This window comes from Pelophylax lessonae, assembly GCF_965119305.1.
Source record: "Pelophylax lessonae genome assembly, chromosome: 4".
NCBI classification, from domain to species: Eukaryota; Metazoa; Chordata; class Amphibia; order Anura; family Ranidae; genus Pelophylax; species Pelophylax lessonae.
Window position 1 is genome coordinate 298,040,595 of NC_138771.1, and position 25,325 is coordinate 298,065,919.

General features: G+C 43.2%; 1 protein-coding gene across 1 annotated transcript in view; it reads right to left on the reverse strand.

The window, feature by feature from the left end:
• The window catches only part of CFAP54 (cilia and flagella associated protein 54), a 616,124-nt gene extending 591,510 nt beyond the window's left edge, over positions 1–24,614 (reverse strand). The window contains exon 1 of the mRNA XM_082253561.1: positions 24,459–24,614. Coding sequence (XP_082109687.1) covers positions 24,459–24,613 — 155 coding nt within the window. The 5' untranslated portion in view covers position 24,614. The remainder of the gene's footprint in view (positions 1–24,458) is intronic.
• Between the last annotated feature and the right edge of the window lie 711 nt (positions 24,615–25,325).

The following is a 25,325-nucleotide window of genomic DNA, read 5'->3' on the forward strand; positions in this document are numbered from 1 at the left end:
ACTTCCGTTATAAGGCTTATCCGGATCATCATAACCACACTCACCGAGTCACATCCGTACCTACAGGTGGAAAACCTAGTCTGTGTAAATGAACTCACTCTCAATCCCTCAACCCGCATCATCTCCCATTGCCAGGATGCCGATTAAGTGCCTTTCAATTACGTAAAAGGACAAAACCACCCCGCAAACCGTTTTTCATTGTGGAGAGAAGCAACTATGGCAAAAGATGACATTGTTTGTGCCCACGAAACACATTTCCTCAGGAGGGAAACACCTAACTGCGCACACAGGGACTATCCTTATATATTCTTAGACAATGCGCAGGAAAAGAAAAGAGGAGTTTTACTTGCCATTCTGAATACGATTAACTTTTGATTGAAGGAATCCCACCTAGATGAGGTGGGACGCTATGTTATCATAACAGGAGATCTGAACAACTCCCCCTGCCCCTTGGACTCTCTATACGCACCGAACTCACACCAGCTTTGTTTCTTGAAGAGGCTCTTTAAACTCATCAACCAGGTCTAGTATGGGAGGCTATTAATATGTGGGGACTTTCATTTAACTGTAGATCAAACCCTAGACATTAAATCAGTGGCTCTAAGGAGCCACCACTCCTTAAAAAACTTGCTCCATGTGGAAGAGGTGTACAATGTCTGGAGGTGTCAACATGCGATGGAAAGAGATTACACCTTTTTTTTCCACCAGGCATCGCACATACTCCCGCATTGACCTATCTGTGGTAGATAAATGGCTGCTACAACTAACTTCCTCCTCCTCTATACAGGACATTACATGGTCCGACCACGCAGCAATTACCATAACGATAGAGGAGAAGGACAGTGTAGACCGATCCATGATCTGGAGATGTAATGTAAAAGTGTTGCAGGAGAAGGGACCATCAGAGGCTATACGTTAACAGCTCAATGAATTCTTTGATAACAACCAAAACTCAGTGAATAACGCCTTTCCACTCTGGAATGCCCATAAGGCATATATCAGAGGCATTTGTATCCAACAAGGTGCCAGGCTCAACAAAGCCTATAACCTCAAACTTAACACTCTATTGTCCAAAATCCATAGACTAGAATCCCATAACAAAATTAAGTCCATTCCATCTACAACTCACTCCCTCACCAAACTCAGAGAAGAGCTAAGACTACACCTCACCGACAGGTACGACAAACACATCAGACCTCTCAAGGTGGCCCACTATGTAGGAGCCAATAGAAACAGGGAAATATTTAGCACATAAACGTAAGTCTGTACAGGCAAAGTCCAGAATTTCTCACCTCGTACACAATACCCGCAATAGTCACATCACCAATCCCAAAGAAATAGCAGATGAATTTGCAAGTTATTACGAGGCCCTGTACAACTTGAAGGACGATCCCGACACCGCACAACCTTCTCAGTCAGCTATACAAAACTTCTTTTCATTCTTACATCTTCCCACACTATCCAGCACACAACTGGATGAACTTAATGCCCCATTATCAGGTCCCGAAATCAGTAGAACGATTAAAACCCTTCCCAACAGCAAATCAGGCCCAGACGGACTGCCCAACGAATATTACAAGATCTTTGATACCATTATTTCTAGATTCTTAAATGATGTCTTCAACAAAGCAATGTTTGAAATGACATTCCTGTCTGAGATGTTGAAGGCCCTGGTGGTCACTTTACCTAAATCAGGGAAAGATCCTGTAACTCCAGCAAACTTTCGCCCAATTTCTTTTCTCAACTCTGACATTAAGATTTATGCCAAGATCTTGGCCACGCGTCTTATGAAAGTCCTCCCATCATTGATCAAGACGGACCAGACTGGTTTCTTAATGGGGGAGGCAAACCTCAGACACGACCAGGAGGGTGCTGAATCTGATACACTATGCAAAATGCACACGAACGCCTTCTCTGCTGTTAGCCATTGACGCAGAGAAGGCGTTCAACAGAGTGAACTAGCTTTACATGAAATTAGCCCTACACAAATATGGCTTGAAGGGTCCAATCTTCAATGCTATTCTGGCCCTATACTCCAATCCCCCAGTTAGGGTCAACGCCTCTGGGATATTATCCAGACAGTTCAAAATATCCAACGGCACTCACCAGGGATGCCCACTTTCCCCAGCCCTTTTTAACTTGATGATCGAATCCCTGGCCGAGGTGATAAGAATGAATCCAGACATTACCGGTTTTAAAATACACCACACTCATCACAAAATAAATGTATTCACTGATGACATAATTTTGTTCCTGACGAACCCCCACACATCATTACCAGCAGCCTACCAAACACTAAACAATTTTGTGATCCTTTCCTACTACAAGGTTAATGCCTCGAAATTGCTGATTCTAGACCTGGGTACCAATAGGATTACCAAACGCTCCCTCCAGAAACTCTTCCCATTCTCTTGGAGGGACGACGGTGTCCCCTATTTGGGTATCACCCTCACCCCCTCCATCCAATCCATTATCCAAATGAACTACAAAAACATTCAATCTAAATTAGTAAAAGAGTTGGATCAATTAGGACGCCACAAAATATCTTGGTTTGGTAGAATTGCAGCTATCAAAATGTTTATAATCCCCCAAATTCTATACCTCTGTAGATCCCTACCACTTCCCATACCAATCTATTACATTAAAGCCTTGTCAAAAACTATTAAAAAATATATTTGGAAGGGGAAGAGAGCCAGATGCTCCCATTCTACACTTGTATAACACAATTCCACTGGAGGTGCTGGTTTACTACTACTGGGCAGTCCAGATTGAACAAATGAAGCACTGGTTCTCCAGCACAGACAAACCCAGGTGGGTTAGACTCAAAGCCTCAATGGTACCGGGTAAGGACCTAACTCTGTTCCTACTTGCTGATATGTGGAAACAATTAAATCTTAAAAAAATCCCCCCAACTACAAAAACCTCCATATTAGCCTGGAGACACTTCACCCATCTCGAGGCTCCACATCTTATACCCCCCACGACATCGCTAAAAATAGAGATCTTCCAACCCCTAATCTGCAACTTAAATACCCGAATAATAAAAGACCAAGGCATTAGACACCTAGTGACATTCTGGCCGGTGAAAAGTCTTTATCACTGCAAGAATTGAGCGTTAAATATACTCTTCCTCCTATGTCGCAATTCACATGCATAAGAATACTACACTTTCTGCGAAATAACGAGCCACCACAATTCAGGATACACCCTAAACTAAGGGAAATCCTGCTGTCATCCACTCTCAACAAAAAAAGATGCATCTCCCATCTATACAACCTTCTACAGCACAATTCCTCCTACCATAAATCAAACAACATGCTTAAGTGGGAGAAAAACCTTAATCAAACATTCTCGTACACTGATTGGAAACATGCAAAAAGCGCAATAACACAAGCATCCCCCTGCTCAGGACACCGAGAAATAACTATAAAAATTGCTGGTACTACACTCTCTATAGACTAGCAAATATGTCACCCTCTCAATCCCCCTTGTGCTGGAGAGGCTGTGGCCAAGTGGGAAACCTGTATCATTGGTCATGTCCTAACCTAATCAGTGTTTGGAACCAAATATTTTGACTAATTTCATGTTGCATGGAAATTATAACTAGACCCAATCCAGCACTGGCTATTTTAAACATAGGCATTGAGGCATTCCCCCCATGGCATAGGACCATCATCTCACAAATCCTCCTAACCACACGTCAACTAATCCTAAAGCGTTGGAAATCTCCTCTAGCCCTTAACGCATCAGAGGTGGAAAGGATGGTCGATCATAACCACTCGATTGAGCGCTTAATAGCAATGTCCACCATGACAACCGATAAATGTAACAAGGCATGGCACATTTGGCAAAATAGAAAGGGCTCAAATCCATAACCACCTCTTTCTTGTTTACTTCATGGTGATGCACGGGGGGGGGATGGGGAGCGGCGGGGAGTGGACATAAGCGGGGGGGGCGGCCATCAGACACTGAGTGTTCCCAATAGGGGTGTGTGGGGCTGCTAGGACACTATTGTTTGGTTGCCAAGGCTCCCCGGTCCGGAAATTGACCGTTTGGTATTTACATTAGTAGGGAGCACCGTTTTCATACCAATTTGGTCTGAACGGTTTCTTGTATCCCCAGAAACGGTTTTATAATTTGTTTAATTTGTGGCGCTGGCCTGGCCTACCCCGAACCTGAAGAATATGAATCCTTTAATACATAATTCATCCCAAGCTTGCTCTGCCTCTCGCCATCACCATGCTGAATATCCTTACTGAATAATCTTACTGAATGTCTTTGATGAACACCCTACTTGATAAGTAATATTTCGGATCCTCCAGCTATTTTTTTTTTCTCTTTGTACCGCACGCCTGTACATTATTCTTATACCATATACTTGTACTCCTTATACTTCATATCTTGACTGCTATATATTGCACTCAATTTATTGTACTATCTCTTGGATTCTATATGTGAAAAATTCAATAAAGAACTATTTTTTTTTTTTTTTTAAATAGAGCTGGCTTAACCCAAGAAGAAGGATTTTTTTCAGTGCCGAATCGCAAAAAATGGCCATCATTAAGGGGGCCTTCTGGTCCAGAACTGGTTAAGGGGGTGGTAGATTCACAGGTGGACTTGACACTGGCAAACAGGAACCATAATGAACCTGAGCATCAGCAGAACACATTGTGACTTCATACTGTGGAGCAGCACAGACAACAGGGGTTGTGAAGGGGAGAATGCTGTGCTTCATTATTTAAAGAGGAAATAGCAATAAATATATATTTTTTATGTTAAGAGAGAGTTATGGGGTATAAAAGAAAAAAATTCAATCTAATCTCCATGCTGCAGCATCAGTGCAACATTGCAAATGTCCCCCACTGGCTCTAAGAAAAGGAGCTGACAGATCACACAGCTACTGATAGGTCAGCTCTCAGCATGCTGCTGGCATCAAGAGAACGATGACTGTGACGGTCAGTCATTGCACCATGCTCTGCTCCTCCACCTCCCTCTGGAGGTCCAGGCTGAGGAGGGGGTAGGTGCTACTAGCTCTATCACTCTGCTGTGCACTGAAAGGTGGAGCCAGCTATCAATTAGGCAGACTGGTGGATCCCAACAATATTGGACTAGGTTCTGCCCCGTCAGCTGACACAGGCAATAGCCTGCTATTTGGAAACACTGGGTCATAGGAGAACATTTACATGTACCCCTGTGACCCAAACGAGAATTATGATCAAAAAATGTATCCATACCTCGCTTTTTTTTTTGTTTTGCTAAGTAATGTGTTAACACTTGGAGATTGCGGTACTCATCCTGACCATGCGTTCATCTGCCTTTGTCCCAAGAACGCCTGTGGCATCTTTATACTGACAAAATACTTCTTATAAAGTTGCAGTCTGATTGATGATGAGGACTAAATTGAGGAAATGCTTCCTCCTGCCTGCAGCAGATCAATTACATTATTCTCCCAGATTCTTCCTCTGTCTAGTCAAAGTCATTTGAGAGAGGCCATGCACTACTTAATGTTTAAATTAAGTACAGCATTTTAAAAACATATACCATTGAACTATATAATGATAATGTAGGACTTAAAAGACTATTAAATTAACTGATAGATCAACTTTACCACATTGTTAGCCCTATCAGTACTACCTAAATGCCACCCAGGGACGGTGCTAGACTATTTTGCACCCTAGGCAAGACTAGCTACTTGCACCCCCCCCCCCAAAAAATAATTAAAAAAAAACATTGCCCCCCTTCCTGTACATAATGCCCCCCCTTTTAACCCCACTCTCCCCCTCCTGTACACACAGCCCCCCTTTAACCCTACACCCCCTTCACATACACACTGCCTCTCTTTAACCCTACACCCCCCTTCATATACACACTGCCTCCCTTTGACCCTACACCCCCCTTTATATACACACTCCTCCTTCATAAGCAACGTCCCCCCTTTAACCCTTCACATCCCTTCTTGTACACACTGCCCCCCCCTTCCTGTACACACTGCCTTCATTTAATGCTACACCCCCTTCCTGCACACACTGCCCCTCTTTAACCCTACATCCCTTCCTATACACACTGCCCCCATTTAACCCTACACCCCCCATTCCATACACACTGCCGCCCTTTATCCCTGCCCACCCCATTATATACAAAGTGCCCCCCTCTCTAGAGGTGACATCCTTGGGGATGAGGAGGTGACAGGAGAGGAATGTGGCACCGGCCATGGCTGCGCCCCTAGGTGGCAGTGCGCCCTAGGCGGCCGCCTAGTTTGCCTAGTGGTAGCACCGGCCCTGATGCCACCTATATTCTGCACTATGTCCACCATTGGCAGGTTCTATCATTTAGAACACATTTAAACTGGAATTTACCAAGAAAGGAATACCGCCACAATTTAGATCGACAAGCATACAGTATATTACAGCTGGGCCAATCAATAACTTTAGAATAAACCTGTGCTTTGTCGATTCAGGGCAAACAAACAGGTTTGGGTTCATCTCCCTAACCCTAGAAACAGCACCAGGAATTGTATTCAATACTTGTTAATTCCAGGTAAGGAGGAGCACAACCCAGGGCTTTCTTTCTGCTTCCAGCAGATGAATGGACCTGCGGAGGAACAGAAGCAAGGTATGTATATCCAGCTGTGGAGGTCTGTATTGAAGTAAACTTGCTCTCCATGAGCAAAGCTCAGATTCACTTTATCATAAGCATAAAATTACAAATACGTGATTGTTAAGCAACAGCAACAATCAGGGGAAGCCTGGGAATGTTTGGCCTGGGAGGTAAACGTAACCAACTGGTTTTTCCAAGTTATTGACAATTTCCTTTGAGCTAAGATAAGTGCACCATAAAAAGTATCTCACAGTGATTAGTGGCCATGGTGAAATGGATGTCCTAAAGAATCTGATTTATTGTAACCACACCTTTCCACACATACAGTATACAGTATCTCACAAAAGAGAGTACAACACGTAACAATTTTGTTAATATTTTATTATTATATTACATCTTTTCATGTGACAACACTTAAGAAATGACACTTTCCTACAATGTAATGTAGTGAGTGTACAGTTTATATAACAGTGTAAATTTACTGTGCCCTCAAAAATAACTCAGCACACAACTATTATTGTCTAAATAGCTGGCAACAAAAGTAAGTACACCCCTAAGTGAAAATGTCCAAATTTGGCCCAATTAGCCATTTTCCCTCCTCGGTGTCATGTGACTCATTAGTGTTACAAGGTCTCAGGTGTGAATGGGGAGCAGGTGTGTTAAATTTGGTGTTATCGCTCTCACTCTCTCATACTGGTCAGTGGAAATTGAACATGGCACCTCATGGCAAAGAACTTTCTAAAGGATCTGAAAAAATATATATTTTGCTCTACATAAAGATGACCTAGGCTATAAGAAGATTGCCAAGACCCTGAAACTGAGCATGGTGGCAAAGACCATACAGAGGTTTAACAGGACAGGTTCCACTTAGAACTGGCCTCACCATGGTCAACCAAAAAAGTTGAGTGCATGTGCTCAGCGTCATATCCAGAGGCTGTCTTTGGGAAATTGATGTATGAGTGCTGCCAGCATTGCTGCAGAGGTTGAAGGGGTGGGGGGTTCAGCCTGTCAGTGCTCAGACCATATGCCGCACACTGCATCAAATTAGTCTGCATGGCTGTCAACCCAGAAGGAAGCCCCTTCTAAAGATGATGCACAAGAAAGCCCGCAAACGGTTTGCTGAAGACAAGCAGACTAAGGACATGGATTACTGGAACCATGTCCTGTGGTCTGATGAGACCAAGATAAACTTATTTGGTTCAGATGGTGTCAAGGGTGTGTGGCGGCAACCAGGTGAGGAGTACAAAGACAAGTGTGCCTTGCCTACAGTCAAGCATGGTGGTGGGAGTGTCATGGTCTGGGGCTGCATCAGTGCTGCTGGCACTGGGAAGCTACATTTCATTGAGGGAACTATGAATGCCAACATTTACTGTGACATACTGAAGCAAAGCATGATCCCCTCCCTTTGGAGACGGGGCAACAGGGCAGTATTCCAACATAACGACCCCAAACACACCTCCAAGACAACCACTGCCTTGCTAAAAAGCTGAGGGTAAAGGACTGGCCAAGCATGTCTCCAGACCTAAACCCTATTGAGCATCTGTGGGGCATCCTCAAACGGAAGGTGGAGGAGCGCAAGGTCTCTAACATCCACCAGCTCCATGATGTCATCATGGAGGAGTGGAAGAGGACTCCAGTGGCAACCTGTGAAGCTCTGGTAAACTTCATGCCCAAGAGGATTAAGGCAGTGCTGGAAATAATGGGGCCCCACAAAATATTCACACTTTGGGTCCAATTTGGACATTTTCAACTTAGGGGTGTACTCACTTTTGTTGCCAGCAGTTTAGACTTTAATGGATGTGTGTTGAGTTATTTATAGGGGACAGCTAATTTACACTGTTATACAAGCTGTACACTCACTACTTTACATTGTAACAAAGTGTCATTACTTCAGTGCTGTCACATAAAAAGATATAATAAAATATTTACAAAAATGTGTACTCACTTTTGGGTTTGTAAGGAATCAGTTGTAACTGAAAATGTACTTTGTGAGCTGAAAAAGAAGAATGCTTCTTTTATAAATGATATCGACTTACCTAAAGGATATACCATGACATCATGAGAAATAATCCTTATTATTCAGCTTTGTTAAACTAATGAGCACAATGCATTTCACAGTGTTGCAATCTTCCAGAATTCGCTCCCAATGTACCTCTCTTTTTTAGACTGCATAACATTTCGTATTGACAAAGTAAAGGAAGGTGAAGCTGGAAGACTTTCTTCTGCCAGGAGCTGTGACTACAGGTATGAAGAGAGAGCGGGCAGCTATATAATGCCTAGAAGTTGTTACTGGCTATGCACCCTGCTTTGATTAAAGTTTGAATCTCCACTCCAAGCCTTCAACTCAACATATATTATTTGTACTGGCCCGGGGACCAAATGCTCCCCTGGAAACATTACATCAGAGAGACAATAAAGGTGTGAGAAATTCTGTAGTAAAAATAATATATCAAAAAGTTCATCATTTTTTTTATTACAAATCATGGATTCTCAACAGGAATATATGGAAAAGCTGAGTAAGTTTGCTGACCTTTGCAGTCCCAAGTCACAGGACACCTCACACAAGTGTGAAAGGGGCCTTAGAAGCGAAATAGAAAGATACAAAATAACATTGTTACTGTTTCTATCTACTCTGTTTCATTCTTCTTCAATGGGGATCAGCTTCAGATTGTATATGATGTCATGTAAAGCAATCTGACAAGTAAAAAAAAGTATGTTTTTTTTTTTTTTTAAATAAAATTTGCCTCTGTTTAACCCCTTTTCAACTATTTGTTTACCCTACTAAACCCTAATTAATGCCTTCTTTTTCTCCCTTAAACTATTATTTTCCAGCTGATTTTTATTTATTTTCTATTTTATTAAAAAATATTTTGAAACTTTTTTTAGTTTATTTATTTTGTTTGAGATTTTTTTCAAACATTACATTTCAAAAAAACACAAAGTTAAAATAAAACCACTTTATTTTCTTTTGTAAGAAACAATTGTTTATACCAGAATCATAATTTTAGTGTATTTAAGACCCCATTCAGACTAGCGCGACTTGTCAGGCGACTTGTCAGCATGACAAGTAGCGGTCGGTCGCTCGCCATTGATTAGCACAGGACCCGTTCTAATAGGAGCGACACAAGTTGCTCCGACTTAGAAAAAGGGTCCTGTACTACTTTGGGGCGACCTGGGAGCGACTTGCATTGACTTCCATTGTGAAGTCCCTGCAAGTCGCGCCGAAGTCGCGGTGCACACAGGTCACCCCTCGAAGTCGGATCGCCTCAGTGTGAACCGGCTCTTAAACTGGACAAATTACAGAAAAATGTAGTGTTATCTACAATAACACTATTTATTTTCAAACACTGGTCAACAAATAGAAAGTACTTTTTTTTTTTTTTTTTTTCAGAAAAGGATGCCTGGCTGTCCTTTAAAATACAATATATGTTGTAGGGAAGCACTTATATATCAGCAGCCAAAAATTATCGGCCTAAAATTGTATTATGGGCGCTTTGCAGATAGAAAAAAAAAGTGCCGATAATGGCATGCTGCATCTCATTGACTTCAATGCTAAATCGCATCCTATTGACTTCAATATAAAAATGCCAGCCACATTAAAGTGGCTGTAAAGGAAAAAATTTTATAAAAAAAAAAAAAAACATGTTATACTTACCTGCTCTGTGCAGTGGTTTTGCACAGAGCAGCCCCGATACTTCTCTTCTCGGGTACCCCGCTGGTACTCTGGGCCCCTTGCTGAGTGCCCACATAGCAAGCCGCTTGCTGTGGGGGGAACTCGTGCTTGCTCACTACCAAGCCAGTTCTCTGCGTCCATAAGAGCTCATGTACACTACAGTGCAGCTCAAAAAAGTTTAAAGAAGCTGCTCCAACAGGCTTTTGAGCTCTCATTTTTTTCTGCCTGGAAACTCCTCTCCATGTTAGCTAACCAACGTGTCCATGCACACTATGGCTTTTTCAGGCGTTTACAGGCATATCATCTTACAAGCAGGAAAACCGCCCACCAAACTCACATTTTTGAGAGGAACTTTTAAACAGAAAAGATGCCTAAGTGTCCAAAAAAGGGCAAAAAAGCATGAAAAAGCTCAAAAGAAAATGTAAATGCACAAAAAAAAAATATAAATAAATAAAATGAGCTGAGGGAGGGTTTGTGAAAAAAGAAAAAAAAAACATTTATGCTCAAAAAAGCTCAAAGAAGCTCAATAAAAACTTGCAATAGAGCACAAAAGTGCAAGTTTCTTTAAGCTTTTAAGCAGAGAAATAAAAGCTCAGATGCCTGTAAAAGCAGCTTTTATTCTTGAACTGCAGTGTGCATGAGCCCTAAGACACAGAGAGTGAGGCTCAGCTCCGCCTCACTGGCTGTGATTGACAGCAGCAGAAGCTGCATCCCAGCCAATCAGGAGGGAGAGATCTGGGAAAGCCTCGGGGTCATGTGCACATTGCTAGATCGAGCTTAGGTAAGTAAGTGGGGGGGCTAAGGAGGGAGCTGCACACTTAAGGTTTTTTACCTTCATGCATAGAATGCTAGAAGGTAAAAAAAAATTTCAGCCATTACAACCACTTTAATTCGCTTTTTTTTTTTTAATGTAAAAACTGTCCATTTTATTTTTGTGTGCATCCTGAATTTTTGGTTTCAGAATTGTCATTTTGGTGCACTACTAATATGCTGTTGTACTTTGTTACCTTAACCTCCCTGGCGGTATGATTCTTTTGGATTTTAGGTGCTGAAAGCGGTACCATTATTTTGCATGTAATTCTTGTGAATGAGCAGCCCAAACCAACTGTATACATTTATTATATATATATATATATATATATATATATATATATATATATATATATGTATGTATACATATATTATGTATACATATATATATATATATATATATATACATATATATAATGAATACAGTTGGTTTGGGCTGCTCATTCACAAGAATTACGTGTATATATATATATATACGTGTGTCTATATATATATACATATATATGTATATATGTATATACGTATATATATATATATATATATATATATATATGTGTGTGTATATATATATATATATATGTATGTGTATATATATATACGTATATATATATATATATATATATACACATATATTTACATAAAAAGTACAGTAAAACTGCAGGAAAGGGCACTGGGGGGCAATGTGATATGATTTTATTTTATTTTGAACGGTATCAGTGTGTTTGGTGCATTTTACATTTGAATTTGCCGCCGGTTCCACCCCCCGGCGGACGTCACGTCGCCGGAGACGGAAGCCGGGGCTCACAGACGATCGGGAGAGAACTCCGCCGCCGCATACCGCCAGCAGTCTTCGCTGGATCCCGGAGAAAAGGTAAGTAAAACCTCTTCCAGCATCCAGCGATCTTCTTAGCGCTACCCCGAGTGTGACTCGGGGTTACCGCTTTTGGCACTAAAATCTTACCCCGAGTCACACTCGGGAATACCGCTAGGAAGGTTAAACTGTTAGCAACCGCCCACTGCAGTTTTACTGTGGCAGGCAGCCTCCTCCTGCGCAACCCGACGTAGCTGTACATCGGTCGCACGCCTGCAGCTAGGGGGCGAGCACGCGCCGCTGCCAACGCGCTCCCAGCCCTCACTCGGCAGGAGGCACTCCGATGCACGGGGCCAGCGAATCCGATTGCCGCCGGCCACCCGCGATCGCTCCCCGCTGAGAGAGAAGGACGGGCAGCTGTTGTAAACACAGCTGACTGTTCTTCTCTCTGGAATGGTCATAGAGCCCATGTGATCCTTCTATACAAGAACACAGGTCTCTGTGACCATTTCAAAAGCCCAACCCCCATACAGTTAGAAACACTCCCCTAGGCTTACATTTAACCCCTTGATCACCCACTGTGTTAACCCCTTCCCTGCCAGTGTCATTATCACAGTAACAGTGCATATTTTTAGCATTGATTACTGTAGTAATGTCACTGGTCCCCCCAAAAGTGTCAAAAATGTCAGTTAGGCGTCCGATCTGTCCGCTGCAATGTCACAGTCCCGCTAAAAATCGCAGATTGCTGCCATTACTAGTAAAAAAACAAACAATAAAAATGACATAAATCTTTCCCGTGGTTATTAGACGCGATAACTTTTGCGAAAACCAATCAAAATACGCCTTTTGTGATTTTTTTTACCAAAAATATGTAGCAGAAAACAAATTGGCCTAAAATGTTAAAAAATGTTGGTTTAAAATTTTTTTGGGGAATGTTATATAGCAGATTGTGAAAAATATATATTTTTTTTTTTTCAGAATTGTCGCTATTTTTTTGTTTATAACACAAAAATAAAAATCGCAAAGGTAATCAAATATCACCAAAAGAAAGCTCTATTTGTGGGAAAAAAAGGACATCACTTTTATTTAGGTACAGCGTCGCACGACCGCAAAATTGTCTGTTGAAATAACGCAGTGCCGAATCGCAACAAATGGCCTGGTCATTAAGGGGGTAAAACCTTTTGGTCCAGAAGTGGTTAAAGAGGAAGTAAACTCTCCCCCATAAGTTATGCCCATATCAAAGATCACTACAAACAGTTCAAATCGCTGTGTGCAGATGTCATCTTACTTGCTCCGTTTTCTTGTAATGTGTACTGTTCCATTTGCTGACGTCACCATAGCAGAAATGTAAAATACTGCACCAGTCCATAGGGAGTGTACACGTGTGAGAGGGGAAGTGGTTAATCAACACATTAAATAACATACACAGTTTTACAATGCCATATTTCTGCCCACGTATTTTATTTCTCTTCTCATTATATTGACAGCTACGGCTTGATAAATAAAAAAACTTGTGCCTTTCTCCTATCCAAGTCTGTGTACTTCCATAAATTCCTTTCCATTTTCACCTGTCTATATCCATCTCAGGCAAGTTGGCCTTTCCTAAATTAAGAAAGGGTGACAATTTAACCGCTTTGGGGGGAACATGAGAACATCCCAGAATAGAGATATCATTACACTCACTAAGCAACACCACAAACACCAAAACTTTATGTTATGGAGAGGAATGATCACCACGTTGGCCTCACTGTTCACTACACACGAATGTCAGTACAAAGGACAATGATCGCATATGACACACAAAAAATTTAATCACTAAAACAAACCAATCAGATCTCAACTTCAGCACATTAAGGGGAATATGTATCAACCAAATAATAATATAAATTAGGCACTAATCAGGCTGTCTCTCACTGAGCAAAGTCTGTCTGACAGTTTTAGGGCGTATTCACACCAGGTGCAGTGGGCATTCTTTATTTAGCGGAATGCACTGCGTGGCAATCCACCGCCTCGCACCACATGCCGGCTAAAAGAACCTAAAGCGGAGTTCCACCCAAAAGTGGAACTTCCGCTTTAGGTAGTCCTAACCCCCTGACATGCCACATTTGGCATGTCATTTTTTTGGGGGGGGAGCGGGTACCTAGTACCCGCTCCCACTTCCACTCGGAGTGCCACGGCGCCCTGAGCGGAAGTTCTCCTCTCCCCCTCCCTCCCTGCAATCTTCTGGGACATGTTAGAGGTCCCAGAAGATTGCCGGCCAATCAAGACGCGCAGCGCAACTCACGCATGCGCAGTGTGTACCCGGCTGTGAAGCCGCAAGCTGTCACAGCCAGGTGCCCACACCAGTGATGCCGACGCCGCAGAGAGGAGAGGGAGAGGATCGAGGCTTCGGGCGGCCGCATTGCTGGACTGTGGGACAGGTGAGTGTGTGTTTATTAAAAGTCAGCAGCTACACTTTTTGTAGCTGCTGACTTTTAATAAACACAGAATAGGCTGGAACTCCGCTTTAATGGAACGTCCTTGTGGAGTTGATTTACTAACGCTAAAGAGTGCAAAATCTGGAGTTGTTCTGCATTAGCTTACAGAAAAATGTAAAAATCAAAATTGTTTTTTAACGAGTAATGGCGGCGATCTGCGATTTTTTTTGCTGGACTGCGACATTGTGGCGCACAGATCGGACCCTTGACTGACATTTTTGACACTTTTGGGGGTACCAGTGACATTACTACAGTAATCAGTGCTATAAATATGCACTGTTACTGTAAAAATTACCCTGGCAGTGAAGGGGTTAATTTTATTGGAGAGGGAGGGGTTAATGTATGCCTGGTGCTTACTGACGTGTGGGGGGGGGGGGGAGGTGAGTGAGTCAGGGACAGATCGGATGTCCAGCTATGCTGAACACTGCGATCTGTCACTTCCTGTCACTTAGGAGATCCGCCTGCTCTGTTTACACAGGCAGGCGGATCTCCAAACTAGATTCCCCGATGATCGGGGAAGAGCAGCGGCGATTGCCGCCGCTCCTCCCCTGGCCCGACTCCCGCTGTGAATGAAAAAGCGGGAGCGCGCCACCGGCGGCGCGCGAGCGCCGCCTACAGGGGGAGGAGTCCAGCGACGTAGGTCTACGTCGCTGGATGGAATCGTGCCACTTTGCCGCAGTACGGTCAACGTGACCGGTCGGCAAGTGGTTAATGGTGAGCCTGTGGAAATTTTAGCCTCAGTTTCCTGTTATTAGCTGACAGGAGTGGCACCCTGGTGTGGTCTTCTGCTGCTGTAGCCCATCTTCTTCAAGGTTCAATGTGTTGTGCATTCAGAGATGGTATTCTGCATACCTTGGTTGTAACAAGTGGTTATTTGAGTTACTGTTGCCTTTCTATTATCTAGAACCAGTCTGCCTATTCTCCTCTGACCTCTCACATCAACAAGGTGTTTCCATCCACACAACTGCCGCTCACTGGATATTTTCTCTTTTTCGGACCATTCTCTGTACACCCCTAGAGATGGTTGTGTGTGAAAATCCCAGTAGATCAGCCGTTTTTGAAATACAGACCAACCTGTCTGGCACCAACAACCATGCCACATTCAAAGTCACTTAAATCCCCTTTCTTCTCCATTCTGATGCTCGGTTTGAACTTCATCAATTTGTCTTCACCATGTTTAGATGCCTAAATGCATTGAGTTGCTGTCATGTGATTGGCTGATTAGCAATTCGTGTTACCAAAAAATTGAACAGGTGTACCTAATAAATTGGTTGGTGAGTATATATTAGAGTTTCAAGATTCTGGATAAAAGGAGAATCGCAGTTTTTTTTCTTAGAATGAAGATCACCATCCTCTCATGATTCTCAGCGTAACATTATCTTTTACATTATACAAAAAAAAAATTGGGCTAACTTTACTGTTTAGTTTTTCTTAAATTCATTAAAGTGTATTTTTTCCCAAAAAACTGTGTTTGAAAGACTTCAGCGCAAATACAGTGTGACAAAAAATATTGCAACGATCACCATTTTATTCTCTAGGGTCTCTGTTAAAAAAATGTATAATGCTTGGGGGTTCTAAGTAATTTTCTAGCAAAAAATACTGATTTTAAGTATACATTCACACCTGAGCGTAGCGTTTTTCGCGCGTTTTTTACCGCGATTTTACCGCGATTTTTGCGGCGTTTTTTACCGCGATTTTACCGCGATTTTTACCGCGATTTTTGTGCAGGCGTTTTTAGATTGAATAGAGATCAATGGAAAACGCCTGTAATCTGCCCAAAAAGAAGCTCATGTACTTTTTTGAGCGTTGGGGCGTTTTGTATACAGCTTCAAAACGCTCAGATGTGAACAGGGGCCATTGAAATGAATAGGATTTGTCTTGTTGGGCGTTTTGAGAGCTGATCCTAGAGCAGAAAAACGCCCCAAAAACGCCCCAAAACGCCTACATGTGAACGGAGCCTAACTTGTAAGCAACAAGTGTCAGAAAAAGGCTTAGTCTTTAAGAGGTTAAACTGCCCTCACGTACAGACGGAAGTTCATTCCTTTGATGTAAAAGAAGGACATGATACATTGTAAAGCATTGTGTTTATAGTTATCTAGCAGCCTTAACAATGTTGATAAATATTTGCTGGAGGCTCTTTTTTTTTTCTTCCTTTGACAGCTATGAGTAGCAGAGAACAGTTCTGTATGAAACCAGGACATGCCGTTTTAAGATCGAGATCGTGATTTTTTTTTAATGATTAATTGAGCAGCTCTAGTATATATATATATATATATATATATATATTTATTATCTATTGCAGGTATTCATAAAATGCTGTGAATTTCCACAGCACTTTACTTACTGCACATTTACATTAGTCCGCATTCACATTAGGCCAATGACTGCCAGCGCTGATCAGCGTGTTCTGGCGGGGGGGGGGGGGGGGGGCAGTACCCCTGTCAGAACACAATAGCTCAAAAGGGGAGATTGCCGCACTAACATTGCTCAATGCAGGTCTGTAAGTCTTGTGCTGCAAGGCAGGAGTGCTAGCCATTAAAGCTGACCATACACTATACAATAACATTGCACAATCTAGAGATCACAATAGATCTTTAGATTTATTGAAGTTAAAGTGTTACTAAACCCAGGAGCCTGCATTCACTATATCTGGTCTCCCACAGTACACAGAACATGGAAATGCAATAGTTGGAGTTAATATAAACTGCTAAATACCCTTTCTCATCAGCAGTATATAGCAGTCTTGTGACTTCTATCAGTGTCCAGCAGAGCACTGGTTAAAGCTTGTAGGAGGAGTTTTCATTCTCCCTTGATTGTCCTATGAGGCTGCAAGACCTCTGACCCTCTGTCTGGACTGTGCCGATTGGCCCTGTGCTGATCACATGCACCCTCCAAAGAAAACAAAAGGCTCTCTAGCAATACACACAAACTGAGCATGTGCAGCTTGTCCCCAAGGCTCTGTTCTATCAGGAGATGGTTTGGGGACAGTGGAAGAAGGGGGAGAATCAGAGTAGACAGAATCAAACAGCCATTTTACACAATGCAGGGGATTAACCCCTTAGGTTCCACAGTGAGGATAACAAGCATGCTTTACTGCATATATAGACTTTTGTGGGTTTAGTAACACTTTATGAGGACACGCCAAAACAATCCTTATATTTGTAGCAAATCAGGCAGGCCCTTGCACTACATAGGTGATAGTAAATCTAAAGGAGATTGCGCAATCAGATTGTCTAGTGTAGTGTGTGCAGTATAAACAATGTAAACAAGCATAGAGGTTACAAATGGTCATTCATAATGACAATATACACATATTCTGGCTGTGGTACATAATAAATATATTCATTTGTTCAATATCTATATAAGAAAGTGCTACTTACTTAGAGAACCACATCTACACACAAATATGCAATAATGTTTAAATAGAAATGAGATCATGTGAAAGCACATAAACGTATTCTACTTGTTCGGAACATTCTACAAATTTGCATGGTTCAAATTCATTCCTGAATAATAACCTGCCCTTCACATTCAACAGCTCCCCATGCTATAATTTCCACAACGAGGATTGCAGGGCTGTATGACCCCTGTGCAATCCAGAACTTGGAATGATGTTACTATGCTGCAAAGCCAATTAATCCCTGTAAATGAAAAACAAAGAGCAGCAGGCCAGCTTCATATGAATAGGGAACACACTCTAAGGCTTCATTCACACTGCAGCTCAAAGAAGCTTACCCTATAGGTCCCTTTCACACGGGGCGGATCCGCTCGGCGGACTCCACTGCTGAGCAGGCGGATGTCAGGTCCGTCTCGCTCACTGTGCAGAGACGGACCTGACAGAGTGCTGTTCTCTTCTATGGGGAGATGGGATGAAAATGGACAGCATGCCCCTTTTCATCCGATCCCATCCGACCCGCTTGGAGGGATGGCGAACGTATCGCCATCCATCTGTTTTAAGCGGATCTTGTTGGATCAGATGGCAGACGGATGTCAGCGGACACATCTTCACTGATATCTGCCTTTCCATAGAGTAGAATGGGTGGCCCGATCAGGTCCGCCTGAAAAACGGACAGGTGGGCCTGATCGGTCCGATTGTGTAAAAAGGGCCATAAGTTTGAGCTGTTTTGAGCTTTTACTTTTCTGTGCCTGTTAACTCCCCCCATGTTAGCCTATATATTGACTTCTCTGCTACACTGTTTGCAATATTGTAACAACCACACAGGTTTATGGAAACTGTTTATATAGATAGGAGGTCTCCAAACTTTACAAAGGGCCAGTTTACTGGGAGTGCGGAAGAGCGGAGGGGACAAGACCGGAGCGGAGAAGACCGGATCAAGATTTTTAATAAACTTTTTAAAACATCTCCTGTCATTATTTACATACACTACCTTTAATGCGTTGAATGGGTAGGGGTACAATGTACCCCATACCCATTCACATAGGGAGGGGGTCCACCGTTGTTAAAGGGGGCTTCCAGATTCCGATGAGCCCCCTGCCCGCAGACCCCCACAACCACCGGCCAGGGTTGTGGGGATGAGGCCCTTGTCCTCATCTACAAGGGGGCAAGGTGCTTTGAGGTGGGGGGGTGCAGAGCAACCCCTACCCCAAAACACTCACACCCCCCCATGTTGAGTGCATGTGGCCTGTTATGGTCCAGGGGGGGTGGGGCCGCTCGCTCGTCCCCTCCCCTTTCCTAGCCTGCCGGGCTACATGCTCGGATAAGGGCCTGGTTTGGAACCTGGGGGGGAACCCTACGCCGTTTTTTTCCCCATTTTGGCGTGGAGTTCCCCCTCAAGATTCTTACAGCGCAAGTCGCACCGCAAGTCAGATCACCCGGATCCGACTTGCGATGCGACTTCCATTCAAATCAATAGGCTCACATAGGGAAGCATTGTTTTTGAATGGAAGAAAAAAACGTATAATGTGGCTTAACGCACGTTAAGCCACGTTATTCAGCCTTTAGCAGCGTCAGACGTTTTTACAGCTCCAGAACTCACAGTTCCTGGGTTTTTTTTGGAGCTGTAAAACGCCTATGCCACTTGGAGCTCCTAAAAGCTCTATGTGTGCATGAGTCCATAGAATAACATGGATGGGCGTTCTGCAGCTGCAAAAAAAAACGTCTGACGCTGCTAACAGCAGCTCCAAAACGTCCAGTGTGCATGTACGTTTATGAAACTGAGAATTGTTCTCTCTGTTCACTTCTCCGCAGTTTTCAGAGGAAAATGATCTCCTCTGGCACCTTGTTCATGAAGTGGAGAACTTCGGTTCTCACAGGAAGAACAGAGGAGTTTTTCCTCTGAAAACAGCCGAGATCCATGTAAAAGTGAATAGGCCGTCTGTAATCTCATGAGACATAGCGAGATTACAGTATGAGAAAATCACTGAAAGAATCTGGTGCCTGTTTATTAAAAGATGTGTAAAGGCAGAAGGTTTTTTATCTTAATGCACTCTATGTATTAAAAAAAAAACCCTTCTGGGTGTAGCAGCCTCCCCAGCACCCCCTAATACTGACCTGAATCCCATCTCTGTCCAGCGATGTCCACGAGTCCCTCAGCCTTCTGGGACTCTCCCTCCTCATTGGCTGAGACACAGCAGTGGCGGCATTGGCTCCCCTGGCTGTCAATCAAATTCAGTCAGCCAATCGAGAGAGAGAGAGGGGGGCGAGGCCGAATGTCAGCTCCGTGTCTGAATGGATACATGGAGCTGCAGCTCAGCTCGGGTACCTCCATAGCAAGCGGAACTCGATAGGAGGGAGGGGTCAGGGGTAGGGACGAGGGACCCAAGAAGAGGAGGATTTGGGCTGCTCTGTGCAAATCCACTGCAACAGAGCAGGTAAGTCTAACATGTTTGTTGTTTAACTGCTTGCCGACCGCCCGCCGCAGTTGTACGGCGGCAGTCTGGCGCTCCCAGGCATAGCGTCATACATGTACGGCGCTCTCCTGGGAGGAGCTAGGGGACGATCCCGCGCCGCCAGAGGCGCACTCCCACCCTCACTCGTCAGCTGGGGAGCCAGCGCGTGTGACCGGCAGCTCCAATGGCCGCCGCCTGCTCGCGATCTCCCGCAGCAGTGAGAGAAGGACAGACAGCTAATGTAAACACAGCCGTCTGTCATTCTCCCTGAAGTAAGCACAGAGGCTATGTGATCCTGCTATATAGGATCGCATGTCTCTGTGATTACTTCACAAGCCATGCCCCCTGACAGTTAGAATCACGGCCCTAGGAACCCCTTGATCACCAGTAAAGTTAACCCCTTCCCTGCCAGTGTCATTTTTACAGTAACAGTACATATTTATAGCACTGATTACTGTAGTAATGTCACTGGTACCCCCAAAAGTGTCAAAAATGTCAGTTAGGGGTCCAATCTGTCTGCAGCAATGTCGCAGTCCCGCAAAAAAATTGCAGATCGCCGCAATTACTAGTTAAAAAAAAACAATAAAAATGATATAAATCTTTCCTGTAGTTAGTAAACGCAATAACTTTTGCGCAAACCAAACAAAATACGCTTATTGCGATTTTATTTTACAAAAAATATGTAGCAGAAAACAAATTGGCCTAAAATGTTAAAAAATTTTGATTTTTGCTTTTTTTTTGGAGAGTTTTATATTTAAAAAAATGGGAAAATATTGTTATTTTTTTAAAATTGTCGCTCTTTTTTTGTTTATAGCACAAAAAATAAAATTCGCACAGGTGATCAAATACCACCAAAAGAAAGCTCTGTTTGTGGGAAAAAAAGAACGTACATTTTGTTTGGGTACAGCGTCGCACGACCGCGCAATTGTCCGTTAAAGTCACTCAACGACAAATCGCAAAATAGGGCCTGGTCATTGAGCAGCCAAATCCTCCGGGGCCTAAGTGGTTAAAAAAAAATAAAACCAAGACTTTACAATCACTTTAATGCATTCCTTGCATTAAGATAAAAAGTATTCTGTGTGTAGCTGCCCCCCCCCCCCCAGCACCCCTAATACTTACCTGAGCCCCCTCTCTGTCCTGCGAAGCCCACGAGTCCCTCGGCCATCCCTCCCGATTGGCTGAGACACAGCAGTGGCGCCATTGGCTCCCGCAGCTGTCAATCAAATTCAGTCAGCCAATCGAGAGAGAGAGAGGGCGGGGCCAAATGTCAGCTCTGTGTCTGAATGGACACATGGAGCTGAGACACAGCCGTGGCATCATTAGCTCCCGCGGCTGTTAATCAAACTCAGTGAGCCCATTAGGAGAGAGAGGGGCGGAGCTGAATAGCAGCTTCGTGTCTGCATGGACACACGGAGTTGCAGCTCGGCTCGGGTGCCCCTATAGCAAGCTGCTTGATGGGTCCAAGAGCACAGAAGAGGGACCCGAGAAAAGGAGGATTCAGGCTGCCCTGTGCAAGATCAACTGCACAGAGAAGGTAAGTATAACATGTTTGTTATTTTTAAAAAAAGGGGACTTTACAATCACTTTAATCAGTGGTAAATTATCACTGCTAAATACACAGGCATTCTCAGAGGAGACCCAAAATAATTAGCCCTCTACACAATATATATATAATATATATATATATATACACACACACACACACACACATTATATATATATATATATATATATATACAGTGTATATATATTTATATATATATATATATATATATATATATATATATACAGTATCTCACAAAAGTGAGTACACTACTTACATTTTTGTAAATATTTTATTATATCTTTTCATGTGACAACACTGAAGAAATGACACTTTACTACAATGAGTGTACAGCTTGTATAACAGTGTAAATTTGCTGTCCCCTCAAAAAAACTCAACACACAGCCATTAATGTCTAAACCGCTGGCAACAAAAGTGAGTATATCCCTAAGTGAAAATGTCCAAAGTGAGCCCAACTAGCCATTTTCCCTCCCCTGTGTCATGTGACACAATAGTGTTACAAGGTCTCAGGTGTAAATGGGGAGCAGGTGTGTTAAATTTGGTGTTATCGCTCTCACTCTGTCATACTGGTCACTTGAGGTTCAACATGGCACCTCATGGCAAAGCTCTCTGAGGATCTGAAAAAAGAATTGTTGCTCTACATAAAGATGGCCTAGGTTATAAGAAGATTGCAAAGACCCTGAAACTGAGCTGCAGCACAGTGGCCAAGACCATACAGAGGTTTAACAGGAGAGGTTCCATTCAGAACAGGCCTCGCCATGGTCGACCAAAAAAGGTGAGTGCACGTGCTCAGCGTCATATCCAGAGGTTGTCTTTGGGAAATTGATGTATGAGTGCTGCCAGCATTGCTGCTGAGGTTGAAGGGTGGGGGGGTTCAGCCTGACAGTGCTCAGACCATACGCCGCACACTGCATCAATGTGGTCTGCATGGCTGTCGTGCCAGAAGGAAGCCTCCTCTAAAGATGATGCACAAGAAAGCACGCAAACAGTTTGTTGAAGACAAGCAGACTAAGGACATGGATTACTGGAACCATGTCCTGTGGTCTGATGAGACCAAGATAAACTTATTTGGTTCAGATGGTGTCAAGGGTGTGTGGCAACCAGGTGAGGAGTACAAAGATAAGTGTGTCTTGCCTACAGTCAAGCATGGTTGTGGGAGTGTCCTGGTCAGGGGCTGCATAGGTGCTGCCGGCACTGGGGAGCTACAGTTCATTGAGGGAACCATGAATGCCAACATTTACTGTGACTTACTGAAGCAGAGCATGATCCCCTCCCTTCAGAGACTGGGCGGCAGGGCAGTATTCCAACATGATAACGACCCCAAACACACCTCCAAGACAACCACTGCCTTGCTAAAGAAGCTGAGGGTAAAGGTGAGGGACTAGCCAAGCATGTCTCCAGACCTAAACCTTATTGAGCATCTGTGGGGCATCCTCAAACGGAAGGTGGAGGAGCGCAAGGTCTCTAACATCCACCAGCTCTGTGATGTCGTCATGGAGGAGTGGAAGAGGACTCCAGTGGCAACCTGTGAAGCTCTGGTGAACTTCATGCCAAAGAGGGTTAAGGCAGTGCTGGAAAATAATGGTAGCCACTCAAAATATTGACACTTTGGGCCCAATTTAGACATTTCCACTTAGCAGTGTACTCACTTTTGTTGCCAGCGGTTTAGACATTAATGGCTGTGTATTGAGTTATTTTGAGGGGACAGCAAATTGACACTGTTATACAAGCTGCACACTCACTACTTTACATTGTAGCAAAGTGTCATTTCTTCAGTGTTGTCACATGAAAAGATATACAGTATATATATATATAAATACATATATATATATATATATATATATATATATATATATATATATATATATATATATATATACAGTATCTCACAAAAGTGAGTACACCCCTCACATTTTTGTAAATATTTTATTATATCTTTTCATGTGACAACACTGAAGAAATGACACTTTGCTACATTGTAAAGTAGTGAGTGGAAGAAGGACATGTTTACTGTCTTGGGGGGGGGGGGGGGGGGTCTGATTGAGCAAGAAGGAAGTCAATAATCTTCCTTCTTTCGCCTCAGTTCTCTGGGGGTTCCATTTTCTCTCCCCGATTCTCCAACTCTGGGCTGGTGAATCCGGGAGCGTGAATTCTGGCACAGATCACCAGTAAAGTGCGGAGATCGCAGCTTCAAAAACTGGCTGTTTCTGTGTCAGTCAGTGACAGATTCTCTGTGTGGAGATGATCAGCGAAGAAGCTGTTCTCCCCCGATCATCTCTGTTTATAAATCAAAAATGGTGCGCAATGAGGTGCGATCATCAGGATCGCTGCTCATCTCGGTTTCATAAACGGTGACCTCAGTCTGTGTCTACGCAGATCATCTCAGCTCAACATACCTGGTGTGAAAGAGCCCTAACCATCGTCAATGGCACAGGAATAGGATTTCCTGTATAGGTGACAACTGTTTAAATTTGGAGAGACTTCCTGTCCTGTCCCAGGATGTGAAGAAAAATCTCCCCAATAGGGTACACATAAACAAAAATAAATATTCACAGGGGTTTATTCATTTACTAATTTACCCAAAAACAGCCTTTGGCTTCAGATATAGTATAAGAACATTTCTAGTGGTAGTTAGCAGTAGCAGTATAACATTGTTAGTTGTCCAGTATGAGTTACCCCCTCCTGTGCTCCTCCTGCTGTGTGTCTCCCGGGGACGATCTCTGCAGCTTTCTCATAAAACCAAGCAGCTGTTTGATTTCATTTTCAAAAGTGGCGATCACCGGATTCTTCTGGTCTACATTTCCATAAAACGTGGCCGGTAAGGGCTCCATATTGATCGCCTCTCCCAGTATGCAGCGTGCACAGCGGAGGTGTACACTAAAGGCGCTGCTAGGGAACGGTCTCCATAGCAACCGCTACACTGTCAGCCGCAGAACTGGGAGGTGTAGTGTGCGCACGCGGCGGGTGACGTCACCGGATGTACTCCAACTTCTACCGTACGCATCATTTGGATGCTCAGAGTTCGATGTGTGGGATGCGACAAGGTGTTCGATATGTTTAACCGCTTCCAGTCTCACAATTCTTTTACATTCAGCTATTACAGGGGGGGATTCCTGAGAATGAAACTGCTTTTAGCGTGATGAAGTGAGATGTAATCCTCAATCTGTACACCAAGTTTAATTATTTAGGGGGGTACCATCATCTTGAAAGTGATATTTGAAAGAAAACCCCTGTAAACCCTCAGTGGAAGCAACGATGGACTATCACGGTACCCAATTATTGGACAATTAACATATAAAAAAATAGCTTTTATTTATGCAAATTATATAAAAGGAAATAAATTCATATTTTTAGATAAATACAACAATTCATGGTAGCATCATCAGAAAACACATTATACATTCAATTCTGACTGGTATCATACTCAACATACGCTAAGGACATAGAACCCATTTCCTGATGTACTGTATATCCTACGTGTTTCGCAGTGTAGCCATTTCTTCAGGAAGAATTTATGTAAAGTACCACCTTAAAGCGGAGTTC